Genomic DNA, 17,047 nt, shown 5'->3' on the forward strand with positions numbered 1-17,047 from the left:
TCCTTTTATCTTAAGGGTGTAATTTCCTGCACAAAATATGGTCCAAAAATGGCCTAAAAATTAGGGTTTTTTGGATCTAGAATAACAAAAATTGGAGCACACCCCAAAAAGCTTGATATCTTGCATAACAGCATTAGCAGATGAGAACTTACTACACAATCTGTCTCTCCTCCCTTTTGAATATGACCATCCTCAATAAAATAGCACTTGATAGTGTAGTACAGTATTTTTTAAATACTTTTTCATGGAACTGTTATTAATGAAATATTTGTCTCTGTCCTAATCTCGACCATTATTGCAAAATTTTCACATTATATGTTCTCAGGTCTTCACCTAAAACCTAATTTTAGTTAAGGTAAAACATTTTCAGTGACTTAAATTTAAAGTAATTAATACTGCTGTTGTTTCCTATTTTTGTTCTAATTCAAAAGCACTGGAAGAGGTAGTATGCTTCGCAAAAGCCAAGCAGATCAAAATCAAATTGATCAAAAACAAGACTGCAGCTTACAGTATAAATTGATATTTTTTCTCAGTACTCTTTTATTCCACACTGTCAAGAATCCATGATGATAATGATAATGATGATGTATAAGATGACAGCCACTTCTCCCTTTGTAACTCTGAAGAGCATAATGTGCATATTTCAAATGACGGAGAGGTTTAAAGCAGTTTATGGAGCAAGAAAAGTAAACGAGTCACACTTGGAGTCACTTACTTGCATACTTATAAGACATCTTCTGAGGGAATTGTTGCTGAATTCTTTTTCAATTACATTTTGTAAGGTGCTGAAGCAGTTTAGTGTAAGTTGGGTTAATCGTGAGCAGAGCACAGAGTGCTTTAGAAAGTACAAAGGAACATTGTAGAATAGAGTAACTAGTGTGCTAAAAGTGAACATAGTACACAACCCTAAATTTCATCATTTTGACTTTTTTGTTGTATTTCACCTCCCTGCATGTTTCATTGTGCTTTTAACTAGACTAAGCTATTACAGCTAACTCTGTATCAACCTTATATATATGTCTGTAGTCATACTATTCTTGCAGGCTTCACATTGTCATGAGCCTTAATAGACAAATGCATTCTATACAAATTAATGTGTTTTTTAATAGTATAACATAATCATATGCAATGCCAGAACCTGACATGGTGCCAGTATATTGCAGAACTTGCTCATGCACATTAGCACATACAGTACATCTTTGGGAATGTGGAAGGAAACACCAAGGCAGACACAGGAAGAATGTTTATACTCTACATGCACAACAACCAGGCATGGCAAATAAATGTTGGGCACCTGACCCATGAAGCAGAAGCACTGACTACTGTTCCGCTGCGATGTCCTTTTTAAAATTGGAATTTATAAGCACTTTTCAGTGGCTCGGTTTGTGTGAGAAGTCTATGGAAAGTCAACGTTTGCATTTATTCAAAGTAGTTGTTATACTACTAAACTCCAGTGAGGAGAATATTGGTTTATGTATAAAAAGCACATGGAGTGAGTTGGATTGCAGTGGAACATGAGCACACAAGGAATTGCTCAACTATACATTTGTCTCTAAAGAAACAATTATATTAGTTCAACACTGTTGTGAATTCATGCTTATACATATTATTATCCTGTCTTTAGTAAATTTTTCTCATACAATTCTTTAACATTTTTCCATATTTCCAAATATAAAATTTTCAATTATTTTTGTTATGGATGTACATTATGGCATCATATAAATGAATTATCGTTTATTTTTATTTTATCATGATGCTTTGTTATGGGTGCCATTATTTTGTGCAAGGACATGACTGTAACAGGAACCAGAGGTGGCACTGAGTTGCGTAATTAGAGCAACAATATTTAAGCTGGTAACTCTGTACATTTGCTGTCCGAGTTTGACTACATTTTGTTTTATTTAAAATGTTTCAGGTTTCAATTAATTGGCTACAAACAGTAAAATAGTAGGAATCAATTACGAAAGGGTTTTGTTAAATTAAGTAGGAGTCCCATGCAAGTTAATCACTGCCCAACAAAAGAGCAAGCCTGAATTTCAGAGTTGTGGTCTGTTCCAGAAAGCAGGGTTAGTGTAAAATCCAATTAAAGTAAGTCAGGATTCACAGAAATCCGGCTAATTCCTTTCCAGAAATACTGGATTTAGCAAAACCTACAATTCTGGAACAGATTAAGCCAGAGTTTTGTTATTTGTGAAGCCAAAAATACGAATGACTTGCTAATCCTGCTTTTTGGAGTGGTCTCAGGATTTGCCTGTTCCAGAAAGAAAGATTTGACAAAATCCAGCTCAGTTACTGGAGCAACCAATGCTCTGAAACTAACCTGCAAAAGAGGAAGTTTACTGTGATTTATTAAAAATTTGCATCCAAACTTTGAAATAGTATCTGCACACACACACACACACACACACACAATGAATGAAAAAAATAACAACGATCAACGAGGAATTGCCAGTACAACAACCTACTTTAAACAATGGCAGCATATTGTGAGCAATAATAACTGATAATAGTCTCACTGGTGAAACAAGCTGCCCACCTTCATCACTCCTGCAGAGCCCCTTGCCTTTTAAAGAAAAACCTTTGACAACCCCCTTTCTTCTGCAAATACCTAATATGCTTATTAATGCAGTTTCAATTTGGGGTATTCTAATGGAATAAGGCAACAATATTCTGCATTATATTGTAGTTAATTTGGCCAACATCTTTTACTGTTGTCTGTAGCACTTCCTTGGCTCCCTCTTGCTTTTACTTATTTAGGTAGCTTGTTGTGAGTCACTTGTAGCCATACTCATCCGGACAGATGGTTACTTAACTAGGTTTCATCCCTTGTAAGTTGCTTTGGATAAACGCCTTAAGATGCCTTGCACATAATCGCATATGTTGAGGTCATATATCCAGGGTGTCAGGTTGGAACAGAGTAAGCTACCATTCAAAGAGTGAGTGCTGTTCCAAATCTTCTTTTGAAAATTTGTACATGAAAGTAATTAACTTTTGCTTTCTTTTGGTACAGTATGTAATTACAGGACAAAAAAGGGTTCAAGGCAGACAGGATAACATTCGTAATTGCTCACAGTAAAATTAGAACAACTCTGTATACGTTGAACACATAACAGCATGGGTTTCACACTTTTTGAATGTCATTAATATTGCAAAAACAGAATACAATGCTTGCTTCAAGGCATATCACATTTCATGTAAGTTAATGTTGTCAGGGGTGCATTTTGCTCAATATCTTAATTTATGCACAAAATTTACATGGAATTCACTGATTAACTGTCTTACTCATTTACTCTGTTGGTGATATTCCTCCATTTAATCTCTCTTTCCTTAGCAGCTGCTGTTGTTGTTTTGCTCCACTTTTCTTGGACATGGTGATAATCTTGCACTGCAGGCTTGAAGGAAGGTTGTTGGCCCTCTTATTAGATTTATAATCTGTGTGGTTGATCAACTGTGCATTGCTTAACGCATAAGGGCTTGTAAATAATGCCATGAGTGCGTGTTAATCTGGATCCGCCTATCCAGGTTTTCATGAGCTAATTGAAACCCATGTGTTCTGGCACTGGGCGGCACGGTGGCGCAGTGGGTAGCGCTGCTGCCTCGCAGTTGGGAGACCTGGGGACCTGGGTTCGCTTCCCGGGTCCTCCCTGCGTGGAGTTTGCATGTTCTCCCCGTGTCTGCGTGGGTTTCCTCCGGGCGCTCCGGTTTCCTCCCACAGTCCAAAGACATGCAGGTTCGGTGGATTGGCGATTCTAAATTGGCCCTAATTTGTGCTTGGTGTGTGGGTGTGTTTGTGTGTGTCCTGCGGTGGGTTGGCACCCTGCCCGGGATTGGTTCCTGCCTTGTGCCCTGGGATTGGCTGGGATTGGCTCCAGCAGACCCCCGTGACCCACCCTGTGTTCGGATTCAGCGGGTTGGATAATGGATGGATGGATGGATGTTCTGGCATTGACCAATCCTCTGGTGAGAAATTGTGCTATTGCAAACCATCCATATATTCTCTTGAAATTCCAATTAGTAAAATGTTTGATAGTATGTTATGATTTTGAGCTTCAAAACATTTTCCTTTATTTTAGTTTAATTAAGAAACCTTTCTGCAAAGACATTGCCTGGCTATTTTCAAAAGACAGATTTGTCAGTTTTATGTTGTCAATCCCATGTAATTTTTTTTAATGAAATCAAAATAAAAGAATGGACTTTCCTAGTCATGGACAGTGTGTGAGTTGCGGTGGAAAGGTGATCACTCTTCATAAGGGCAACATTTTCATGCAATAATATTAATTTTTTAGCATTACAAAATAAGAACACAAAAAAGTTAGGTTTACTTATTGAGAATGAAATACATATCCAGTGGTTTATTTATGCACTTCTTTTAAAATGTATATTTTCAATATAAAAGTTTCAAAATTTGCTTAACACGTTTCAAAAAGCCTTAAAGAAGAAAGATTCATAATATCAGTGCAGGTTATTGCCTCTCAGTTTCCTGATTTTCACATATTGTATTGTGTGTGCACCATTTTTGACACCCATTGCATGCCCAACCTGCTAGCGTGGAGGTCTCACTCTCTGAATTGCCCTTCCGAACATTTCTTCCATTTTCTTTTCCCTGCAGTTTTTTCTTGTTTTCTTAAAGAGTCAAGGCTGAGGGGCTGTCAAAAAACAGGGTCTGTTAAAGCCCACTGAGGCATTCCTTGTGTGATTTTGGGCTATAAAAGAAGGAAATTGTTGTTGTTGTTATTTATACTGATTATGTTATTATGTAAAATGTTAATTTCTGGAATGTTATTAAGGTGCCATTAAAAATATCTGTTAAATTCCTCATATGTTTGCACTGCACATTTTGATATTGCCAGGGAATTTGTAGAAGCATGCAGGAAGAATGAAATAGGCAACGTTTGTTTCTCATTCAATTTTGAAATCACAAAACTTTTTTGGGGGTTCAGTTCAAAGAGAAACAGTGAAGAATGTATACATTTTTACTTTTTAATGCCTGCTTTGTGTGTTTCATTATTGTAAAGGTAATCTTTTTCATTTTTTCACATCTTTTCTCAAAATAATATATAGTGTTTATTTTTCCCTAAAAATAATAAATAATAAATTGTTGTCAGGATGCACTATAAAGTGGGAATATGGTACAGTCAATTCTGTATCGCAATGTGTACTGTATGTGGATTAAGTGTATTATCTCAAGCCTGTTAAGGTTATTTAAAGGGGAGCAGCAAAAATGTGCCATGTCCATCCATCCATCCATTTTCCAACCCGCTGAATCCGAACACAGGGTCACAGGGGTCTGCTGGAGCCAATCCCAGCCAACAAAGGGCACAAGGCAGGAACCAATCCTGGGCAGGGTGCCAACCCACCGCAGGGCCATGTCTTAGATGGCATTTATTAATACGCTGGCCCAGTTCACCATATCCCTCTCTTCCGGATGACTTATTAGACATTTTATGGGTTCACACAGATTAAAAAAAAATGAAAAACATTGCCTGTTTCTGGATTCAGGCAGGCTACAAAGCTTCCCTAGCCTTTTGTTTTATTTGTCTATCCATTACAATAGCTCCTAATTATGATGGTATTACTTACCTACACATCACAGTGGTGTGATTCACTTTTTTGCAAGATTCCAAAATGTAATCATTCTCAGGCTGTTCACTTTGATTCCTTCTTTTTCAGTATATAATTTTAATAATAGATATTCTTTTTAACTGTCTGTTACAATATGTCTAGGAATGTTAAAAATACAAAATGTCAGCAGTAAGAAAATTGAGAATTTTTTTATATCAGGTATTGTGTAGGCAGCCAAAATGTAAAGCGGCTTAATTGCCCTCAGATGTATTTCACTGTGGTAATCCTCTGTGGGTTTCTCTTAGCTGTTTTTTATTCTGATTCTATTCTTATCATCCTTCAGTTTTCTATTTGGTTTCCCTAAGCTCCATCAGACAAAACAGATGCCAATTAGCACTAGTAGCAACAATACTATAGAGATGATGATTATTATAGTATGCATTAACAGCCATGTCCATAAAAAGAGCTTCAGAGGATATGAAGTAAATTTGGAAAGTAAACATTGTGAGTGGGTCATCAGTGTCCTACATTGTTAATCCAAATTCTGTTTATTTCTTTCTTTACAGTACATCTGAAACATTCATGGTATATTTTAAAATCTGGGTCACATTTCCATATTAAAAACAGTAGACCTTTATCCATTATAAATTTAGCATTTTTTAATCAAAATATATAAATATAGTAAGAAGCCTGGCAAGAAAAGGAATTGAGCCACAGAAAGGTGACGCAAGGCAAGGGCTGAGCCCAACTCTGTCTCTTTGGAGTCTGCACATTCTTTTTTTCTTTTTTCCATGTGAGCTTTTGTTTGCAATTTCCTCTCACATCCTAAAAATATGCATGTTCTTTTAATTGACATTTTTAAATTGTATTAAAGTACTGTGGCTGTAAAGTGCACCCGGTAATCAACTGGTGTCCTGTCATTTAGTTGCTGACTTAAGTCAAGTGCCTCTGGGGTACTCTGTGTCTTCCAAAACAACTGAATTAGATTAAGTTGGTATACAAAATGGATAGATGGGTTGAAAGATGAATGCATTGAATTTTAATGAACCTGGTGTGATAGAGAAGCCAATGCCAGCAACAAATGCAGGCTTTCAAACCCGTCTTTTCCTCTCTTGATGACTATGATTAAAGTAATTTGCAGCACTGTGGGTTCATTTTTTAATTATGGTAATACATCAGTATTATCAAAAAGAAAATACTATACAATATTTGCTTAAAGATCGCTGTCCTCCCCATATCTGCTTTTAAGATCTGTGTTTAACAGACATAATTGTACTAGTACCTCATGATGGAAAGAATGTGATAGAGTTATTAAAATATTGGTACATGTGCTTGAAACCATTTCACATTCATCTAATTTACAAGCCTGATGAACTGAATAATTTTCCTTTTTAATTTCAAAAGTGTGTCCTATACCTCTGTGGCATGCCTGAAAGTCAACCAATGATTTAAAAAAAAAAAAAAAACATATCTTTTCATTTCTGCTACTTAATTTTCCTTAGAACCATACACAAGAATTCACTATATTTTTTCACCCTTGCTTTTCAAACTGAAATCCATTATTACTTTGATTTTCAATGACTGAATTATTTGATTTTTCTAATACTTTCTGAGCAGGTTATTTCATTACATGGTCATAGGGAATTAAAACCTACCCTGGCAGAATCAGGTACAACGTGAAAATGAACTATGGACAATACACTAGTCCATCACAGGGCGTACGTGCATACATATCCACCTTATGTCAGTTTACCATTGCCAATCATTCTACTACAGTTGTCTTTAGCAAGTGAAAGAAAAATGGAGATTACGGAAAAAAAAATGCAGAAGAACGGGTAAAACCCAAACAGACCACAGCAATATTTGAAGCCAAGTCCCAAGAAGACATATTCTCTATCTACTGTCATACATACTGCAATCAGACTTCACCGTCCATCAGTAAACCTTCTTCTTCTTCTTTCGGCTGCTTCTGTTAGGGGTTGCCACAGCGGATCATCTTCCATATCATCCTGTCTTCTGCATCTTGCTCTGTTACACTCACCACCTGCATGTCCTCTCTCACCACATCCATAAACCTCCTCTTAGGCCTTCCTCATTTCCTCTTGCCTGGCAGCTCTGTCGTTAACATCCTTTTCCCAATATACCCAGCATCTCTCCTCTACACATGTCCAAACCAAAGCAATCTCGCCTCTCTGACTTTGTCTCCCAACTTGAGCAGACCCTCAGATGTACTCATTTCTAATCCTATCCATCATCGTCACACCCAATGCAAATCTTAGCATCTTTAACTCTGCTACCTCCAGCTCTGTCTCCTGCTTTCTGGTCAGTGCCACTGTCTCCAACCCATATAACATAGCTGGTCTCACTATAGTCCTGTAGACCTTCCCTTTCACTCTTGCTGATACCCATCTGTCACACATCACTCCTGCCACTCTTCTCCAACCATTCCACCCTGCCTGCACTCTCTTTTTCACCTCTCTTCCACAATCCCCATTACTCTGAATTATTGATCCCAAGTACTTAAACTCATCCACCTTCACCAACTCTACTCCCTGCATCTTCACCGTTCCTCTGATCTCCCTCTCTTTCACACACATGTATTCTGTCTTGTTTCTACTGACTTTCATTCCTCTCCTCTCCAGAGCATATCTCCACCTCTCCAGGGACTCCTCAACTTGCTCCCTACTCTTGCTACAGAACACAAAGTCATCAGCAAACATCATAGTCCATGGGGACTCCTGTCTAATCTCGTCTGTCAACCTGTCCATCACCATTGCAAATAAGAAAGGGCTCAGAGCCGATCCCTGATATAATCCCACCTCCACGTTGAATGCATCTGTCACTCCTACTGCAGTTCTCACCCCTGTTACACTTCCTTTGTACATATCCTCTACCACTCTTACATACTTTTCTGCCACTCCCAACTTCCTCATACAATACCACAACTCCTCTCGAGGCACCCTGTCATATGCTTTCTCTAGGTCCACAAAGACACAATGCAACTCCTTCTGGGCTTCTCTATACTTCTCCATCAACATCGTCAGGGCAAACATTGCATCTGTGGTGCTTTTTCTTGGCATGAAACCATACTGCTGCTCACTAATCATCACATCCCTTCTTAACCTAGCTTCTACTACTCTTTCCCATAACTTCATGCTGTGGCTCATCAATTTTATCCCCCTGTAGTTACTACAGCTCTGCACATCCCCGTTATTCTTAAAAATCGGTACCAGTACACTTCTTCTCCACTCCTCAGACATCCTCATACTTTCTAAGATTCCATTAAACAATTTGGTTAAAAACTCCACTGCCATCTCTCCTAAACACCTCCATGCTTCCACAGGTATATCATCTGGACCAACGGCTTTTCCATTCTTCATCCTTTTTACAGCTGTCCTTACTTCCTCCTTGCTAATCTGTTGCACTTCCTGATTGACTATTTCCACATCATCCGGCTTTCTCTCTCTCTCATTGTCTTCATTCATCAGCCTCTCAAAGTACTCCTTCCATCTGCTCAACACACTCTCCTCACCCGTGAGTACGTTCCCATCTTAATCCTTTATTACCCTAACCTGCTGCATATCTTTCCCAGCTTGTTCCCTCTGTCGAGCCAATTGGTTCTTTTCTCCCTCCTTAGTGTCCGGCCTCTCATACAACTCATCATACGCCTCTTCTTTAGCCTTCGCCACCTCTCTCTTCACCTTGCACCTTATCTTCTTTTACTCTTGTCTACTTTCTGCGTCTCTCTGACTATCCCACTTCTTCATCACCGTCCTCTTCCTCTGTATACTCTCCTGTACTTCCCCATTCCACCACCAGGTTTCCTTTTCCTCCTTCCTCTGTCCAGATGTCACGCCAAGCACCCTTCTTGCTGTTCTTACTAATTCTGCTGCAGTTGCCCAGCTGTCCGGCAACTCTTCACTGCCACCCAGTGCCTGTCTCACCTCCTCCCTGGACTCAACCTTGAAGTCTTCCTTTTTCAACTTCCACCATTTGATCCTTTGCTCTGCCCTCCCATCATCCTACAGACCACCATCCTATGCTGCCTAAATACACTTTCCCCTGCCACCACTTTGCAGTCTTTAAACTCAGTACGTCACCCTATGCCCCTCCCTCTTCTTAAAATACGTATTCACCACAGCCATGCCCATCCTTTCTGCAAAATCCACTATCCTCTGACCTTCTTCATTCCTCTTCTTCACACCATACCTACCCATCACCTCCTCATCACCTCTGTTGCCTTCACCAACATGTCCACTGAAATACACTCCAATCACCATTTTGTGCCCCTTGGGTACACTGTCCATCACCTCATCCAACTCACTCCAGAAATGTTCTTTCTCATCCATTGAACACCCAACTTGCAGGGCATATGCACTAGCAACATTCATCATCACACCTTCAGTTTCCAGCTTCATAATCATTACTCTGTCTGACATTCTTTTCACCTCCAAAACACTCTTGACATACTTCTGCTTTAGAATAATCCCTACCCCATTTCTCCTCGCATCCACACCATGATAGAACAATTTGACTCCACCTCCGATGCACCTGGCCTTACTCCCTTTCCATTTAGTCTTTTGTACGCACAATATATCCACCTTCCTTCTCTCCATCATATCGGCTAACTCTCTTCCCTTACCAGTCATACTGCCAAAGTTCCTACCCTTAGTTCCACTCTTTCTACCTTCCTCCTGTCCTTCTGCCTCCAGACATGTCTCCCCTCTCTTCTTCTCCTTCTTCGACCAACAGTAGCCCAATTTCGGCCAGCACCCTGTTGGCTAACAGTACTAGTGGCGGTCATTGTTAACCCGGGCCTCGACCGATCCGGTATGGAAATTTGTATCATTGTCCGCATAGCGATCTGGCAAAATTTCACACTGGATGCCCTTCCTGATGTAACCCTCCCCATTTATCCGGGCTTGGGACTGGGCACGAAGAAACACACTGGTTTGTGCATCCCCTGTGGCTGGGTTGTCAATCAGTAAATCTATTTCTTTTAATTTTTCCCTTCAAAGAGATTATATGCTATAATTAGATTCTAGTGTGAATCACAATTATGTCTGCATGTGCAGCACATATTATAAATTGAACTATTGTCATGTCTCTCATTCATCCTCATTTTTTACCTTTGAGTCTTTCAATTTCATTTACAGTGCTTGACAATGGCAATTACAGCACATTCATCTGAAGCCAGTTTGGTATCTAGCAGCATATTTAAATGTTCCCTTATTCCTGCTTCATGCTTGACTATACAGTTCTGTTTTAATTCCTGGAAATTGTGGTGACTTTTTTCTTTGTGGTATTTATGACTCCTTAGTTGGCTTTTCATGTGATCTGAGTTTCAGTCTTTTCTTGTCAGGTTTTAGTGTCATTTTGCTGTGGTAAATATCCTTCATTGATTAGAATTTCATTTTTATTTGTACTTTTATTTTACTTTGACCATCATCTTAGCTGACTTCTCAGTTAATCTCTGTGTTTTCAGCATGGGCTATAACTTTACTGAAGCGTTTGTACAACTGCTACCAGGTGATGTTAGACAGTGCCATCATACTGTATATAAGAAAAATAGTTGCCTTCATTTCTCATCTCAACTTTAAAGAAAAAAATATAATTAAAGCACAGACTCCAGTTTTCATAATTTTTTTTTTCCAATATTCAAATAAGAGATTTAAAGTATAAAGTTTCAGGACCGTTTTTAACGAAGTGTATGGTTTGTGCCTGTTTAACTAAGATGCTTCTTATTTTCTCATTTTTTGGTAATTTTTGTGCAAAATATGTGGGCCCCCATCCCAGAAAAAAACATAATTTACAGTAGAACCCCAATTTAACGTTACCATACTTAGCTATTGCTGTATTTTTGGATGCTGTTATTAACATAAAAAAAGTTCTTGCCTGAACAAATGCAAGTTTTTTAGGGATTTATTCACACTGCAGTTAAATATGTCTCATACCTGATTTTTTTAGACTGATTAAATTAATTTTGCAAGTGATCCAAATCTGATATGGGTGTGTACAGAGTGTGTATCTTTCCTAAATGTGCCCTGCATGTACAAAATGAATCAAAACTATTTTATACTTTACTATAGTAAAGTGATGTACTACTTACAGTAGATACTGTATATTCTATTAGGGGAATTCTAGCTATTTTCCTAAGTTGTGCGATCATCCGGGGGACTGAAAATGTAAAGGCGCCTGGTGAAGCAGAGTAGCATTTTAGATAGTGTGTGTTGTTGAACTGTTTAGCTTGTTAAAAAGAAATGCAGTTATTGCTTCCACACCTGCCTCAGCATCATTATTTGGAATTAACTGAAGATACAACACTTAGAGTGCTTAAAAATTGCCATAGTTGCTAGTAACAACATGTCCATGCCCATGAGAAGGAATGACAGTCTGAAACAACTAAAAGGACAATTAAATTAATTAGCCCATGTTCAAACCTGACTATAATTAGTAATTGTAAAAATAAATGCGCTGAAATAAAAAAAGAAAGCTAAACATCATAAATCCAGACCTGTAATAATAAGATCTGATAAATCAGTGACAATTTCTTACATTTAATATCTTTTATCATTGGTCACTGGAAAAATGCTAAATGTGGGTTTTATTGTGTTTAAAAATCAACCTACTTTTCAAACGAATTCAGAAAATGTTCAAATAAATGTTTCTTCATTGGCCAAATTAAAATTAATCATGTGCTGTTCTTGGCTAGTTTGTTGCAATTGATGGGAAAACTGCTGTAAATTAATATAATAATGAAACCCTTTGAGACTCCAGTGTTTTTATTCACTTATTTCTGGTAAAATACTGCCTATCTTTCTGGTAAAATACTGCCTATCATTATTTCTACCTGCTATGTGTGCTATGATGTTAGATTCACACTGGTAACTTTTCACCAACTCTGTCTTTCACTGATTTTGTTGTTATAATCTGGCAACAGCTTGTTGTGCCAATTTCTTTTTTATGGCTGGCTTTGTGGATTCTGCATGAGGGGAGCCCTTTGGATCTTCAAAGCCCCTTCTTAATGAATTAATTAATTCTTACCTTATAAGGGCAGACACAGTTTAAACTGTTTCTTTGCTTGCCTCTAGGTCACTTGCTGATTGATTAGTATCCCTAAAAATACCTCATTGCATTGACCTTCATTGTTTATGTGCACATAAATGTCCTCTGTAGATAAAAAATAGCCCTAGGATCATAGATAAAGAACTAAAGATTGACACCTAACATTTTACAGAAGACAATATCAAAAAAGAGGCCTAGAGTTTTCGGCCATTTGGCAGCCATAGAAGGCAAACAGGGCACAGCTTCGCAGTACAAAAATGACAATATATCATGGCACAATGAAGTTTTTTGAGTGGTAGACCTTTTTTTATTATTCCAAACTTCATCTACACATCACGTAAGAGACTATGTGATTTAGTTTGAATTAGATGTTTGACTGTTTGTTTTACAGTTTTACTGCAGACTTTAAACTCAATAAAGTGAAAAGAGAGCTGTGTCAAAAATAATGATCTATCTAACGTTTTTTCTCATTTGGTTTATTTCAGGAAAAAAGACAGAACTATGATAGCAACTGGTGGAGTTATAACTGGCCTGGCTGCTTTGAAAAGGCAGGATTCAGCCAGATCTCAGCATCACCTGCCATTGCCTTCTACATCTGCAGAGCAGGAGAAGAAAAAAGCAAAGCGTAAACCCCGAGCTGATGTTGTAGTTGTCAGAGGGAAGATACGGTTATACTCTCCTTCTGGATTCTTCCTAATTCTTGGGATATTGATCTCAGTGGTTGGGATTGCAATGGCAGTGCTTGGATACTGGCCACAGAAAGAAATTGCCTTAACAGAAAACTCTGATTCATCAACCAATGATATGCAGTTGACAAGGAACAATGGTGGAATAGTAGCTCAGTTTTTTGAGCAACACTTACATTCAGAAAAAATGAAAATGCTGGGACCATTCACAATGGGCATTGGAATTTTTATTTTTATTTGCGCAAATGCCATTCTTCATGAAAACAGAGATAAAGAGACCAAAGTTATACACATGCGAGACATTTACTCCACTGTCATTGATATCCACAGTATGAGAATTAAAGAGCAGAAATACATGAATGGGACATACACTGCTCCTCTAGGGGAAAACGAGATATATGAGAACCAGTGTGCCTCGAGGTTAGCTGCTAATACTTTGCTGACATTCTCTGGCTTTGGCAATGATATTAGGGTATCCCGTAGAACTAGCTCAACAGAAGATGAATATGGTTTAGCAGACGAAGCCAAAGGTGGTCCAGATCTCCTTCTTCCCATATGCAGGGACCGATCTGGGTCAGTCTTTGGCCTCCAGCCAGATAGCAACAGGATGAAAGATGACAAAAATCATAGCTCTAAAAAATGTGATACAAAGTCAATTGTCTCATCGTCCATTAGTGCTTTCACCCTGCCTGTTATTAAACTCAATAACTGTGTGATTGATGAGCCTGACATTGATAACATAACTGAGGATTCGGAATATAGCAGGAATGGGCCGAGACAGCCTTCAATGGATTCCTTAGCTGTTCCCTCAATGGATATTACTGAAACATACAAACCTCCCACTCCTGTGCTGCTACGAAGCAATTCAGCAACTGAATCCCAGAGCTCATCCAAATCATCTTTATCTCCTGGATCAACAGGAGGGGCATATTTATCGCCAGGTGCTGCTCGAAAGGATTTTGGCTCCAACACTTCCCTTCATATGCTCTCAGCCCATTCAAAATCTTTGGACTTAGACAGAGGACCCTGTACTTTAACAGTGTATCCAGAGCAGCGGAAACACCCAAGCTGGCCAAGACTGGATCGAAGTAACAGCAAAGGCTACGTGAAACTAGAGAACAATGAAGATCCAATGGACCGCTTGCCAGTGCCCCAGGTCGCTAACAAAAGGGATTATACTAAAAAGGAGAAGCTACTCATGATCTCAAGATCTCATAATAATCTGAGCTTTGAGCATAATGAATTTATCAGCAACACATTAAAACGTGGCACATCGGAAACAAGATTCTAACCTTGGAAAAAGCTTTGCAACACTTTTTTTTGTGTGTATCGTAAAAAGTGTTTATTATAATAATAAAAAATGTGTGTATAACAGTCATTGTCATAGATTCCAATGCAGACGTTTGAATTAACTTGAACGCTGTTGTCATGCATTACGTTTTTCATTGAAGGACTTCAGTTCAACAATACCTGTGTGTTAAAAGAAACGAAGAAGTATTGCTCATTTCATTTAATGGATCATTACATTTACAAAAGGTAAACGGCACCTATAAATATTGTAGCAAAGAACATATTTACTCAATAATTAGATATCTGTGGGAAAGGGTCTTGTTTTTGTTTGACTACAAACATAGGAATATTCACATGGGTAAAAAGGAAGTGTTCCTCAGGGGTAGCTTTCTTATTACTGTCACCAAATATCCAAATGTTTGATGGAAAAAAAATGTCTGTTTATCACCTTTCATTCTTATAAGTGAGAGTATAGGGATTAAAGGAAATAATATCAGCTAAACAAAAATAAATAATAACTGTGAAGACTTAAGTACTGAAGAGCAAACACATTTGTAATCGGTAATTTAGCACCTAATAAAAATTAGCAACAAAATAAGACACCACTTTCTTTGTTTTCATGCATCTTCTTTGTTTTATGCCACTGACTTTATCCTTGTATTCAGTATGTTTTTAATTGTGTAACTATCTACTGTATTCTTCTTTCTGTACGCATTGACTAACAGTGAATGGGATTTTTATAAGGAATAGAATTATTTTACACATTTATGGAAAAGATAGACTGCAGGGCTCAACAAGGTACAGTATTCTAGATTCTAAAAAGATCTTATAATATGGTACCTTCTGTGCCGTGAATTTAATGGTTAGCTCCAGGGACCTGGACCAATCAGTATCTGGATGGAGTTTGTGTGTTCTGCACATGTGCATGTGGGGTTTTATCTGATTAATCGGTTACAGCACACACAAACACACACACACATGCAGAGTCCAAAAATGTGCAGGTTATGTTAATTTCAGACTCTGAGTGTACCCTGGCATGTTCTGGTATCCCATTAAGCGTTTCTTCCTACCTTGTGCCCGATTAAACACTAAAATAATTCTACCACTCAAAGCAAAATTTCACTATATCCATACTGTGACCACTACTGACCTATAATTTATTACATTACTTGTAAGCAGAATTGCTGAATATATATTTTTATTTTCATGTAGTTACCAGACTTTTATATGATTTATAAGATTTTGGTCTGTTTAAAGAATACTTTATTCCACGTTTACTATTGTGCTGTTTAAGAAAAATAATAAATCTGTTTCTCGATTTGAGTCATCAATGACCCAGACTTAAACATTTTGGTAATACCAGACTTTCCAAAATTTAAGTTATCCGACAAGCAGTTGACTGCACCAGAAATTGAACCAAGGTCTCTGGAGCTGTGAGGTACCACAGTGCCTCACTAGTAACAACCACAGAAACTAGAAAGAAACTGTACAGGTCTGAATTAGTGTGTTATATTGTGTTGTACTGATCCATCAAAGTCAGGATGTAGTGCAGGATTGGTTTAGCAGATCACAACTGAGCTGTGCAACAACTTTGTTTTTGGTAAAACATAATCCATAAAGAAACTCTTCAGCAGTCTTTATGGAAATGTAACCATGGTATCCATGTGTATACTTTGAAATGCTTGTCTTCTGGACATCATTCAAACAAAGACCTTAATGTTAAGGTTTTCGCTTTTTCTGGTGTTATGTTTCCTCTGTTACTATTATACTGGGCTTCCTAGCAGTTTTGTGTGAAGTCAGTGCTCAGGTATTGAACTCTGTATTCATTCAGAATGTTTTCTTTTGTTTTATCTGTGTAATTTTGTGATTATAATTAAAACCAACATTTTAATGTTGTGTTGGCCAGATTATATTATCCCTGCAATTTTAGTATAAGAAGATAATTCTGGTTATACCAAAAACAAAACAATGTTTATGTTTTTGTGTCAAAAGAGCACTAGCACTCATTAAGTTTGGATATATAAGTATTTCTTGTACGTTATGTCTGTATATTGTACCAGACTAGCTAGATATTTTGCTAATGAGCTTTTACTAAATATATTTATTGTTCTTGATATACATTGCTATTTTTGAAATAAAAATACCAAAATGCCTCAATCAAAATGTATAATTTACATGTTTCTGAAATAAAATATATATTAAAATCTGCTCTTTTATAACATATTGTAATCAATAACTTGGTTTTAGATGGCCAGAGTTCTGTTTCTTAGACACTACTTAACACTGCTTACAAAACAACAAGAAAAAAAAAAGTTATTGTAGTCATCTCCCACACCAGAAAGACGTATATAACAGACGTATATAACAGGTTCACTGTGTCTTTGCCCTGTGAAAGAATGACATCCCTTCCATGGTGGCTCATGCTTTGTGACCTATGCAATATG

At 37.7% G+C, this 17,047-nt stretch overlaps 1 protein-coding gene across 1 annotated transcript in view; it reads left to right on the plus strand.

Moving 5' to 3' along the window:
- tmem200a (transmembrane protein 200A) overlaps nucleotides 1–16,822 on the plus strand; it is a 101,354-nt gene extending 84,532 nt beyond the window's left edge. Inside the window, exon 3 of the mRNA XM_028797934.2 lies at nucleotides 13,113–16,822. Within this exon, the coding sequence (XP_028653767.1) occupies nucleotides 13,129–14,604 (1,476 nt within the window). The 5' untranslated portion in view covers nucleotides 13,113–13,128 and the 3' untranslated portion in view covers nucleotides 14,605–16,822. The remainder of the gene's footprint in view (nucleotides 1–13,112) is intronic.
- The last annotated feature ends 225 nt before the right edge of the window (nucleotides 16,823–17,047 follow it).

This window comes from Erpetoichthys calabaricus, chromosome 3 (assembly GCF_900747795.2).
Source record: "Erpetoichthys calabaricus chromosome 3, fErpCal1.3, whole genome shotgun sequence".
NCBI classification, from domain to species: Eukaryota; Metazoa; Chordata; class Cladistia; order Polypteriformes; family Polypteridae; genus Erpetoichthys; species Erpetoichthys calabaricus.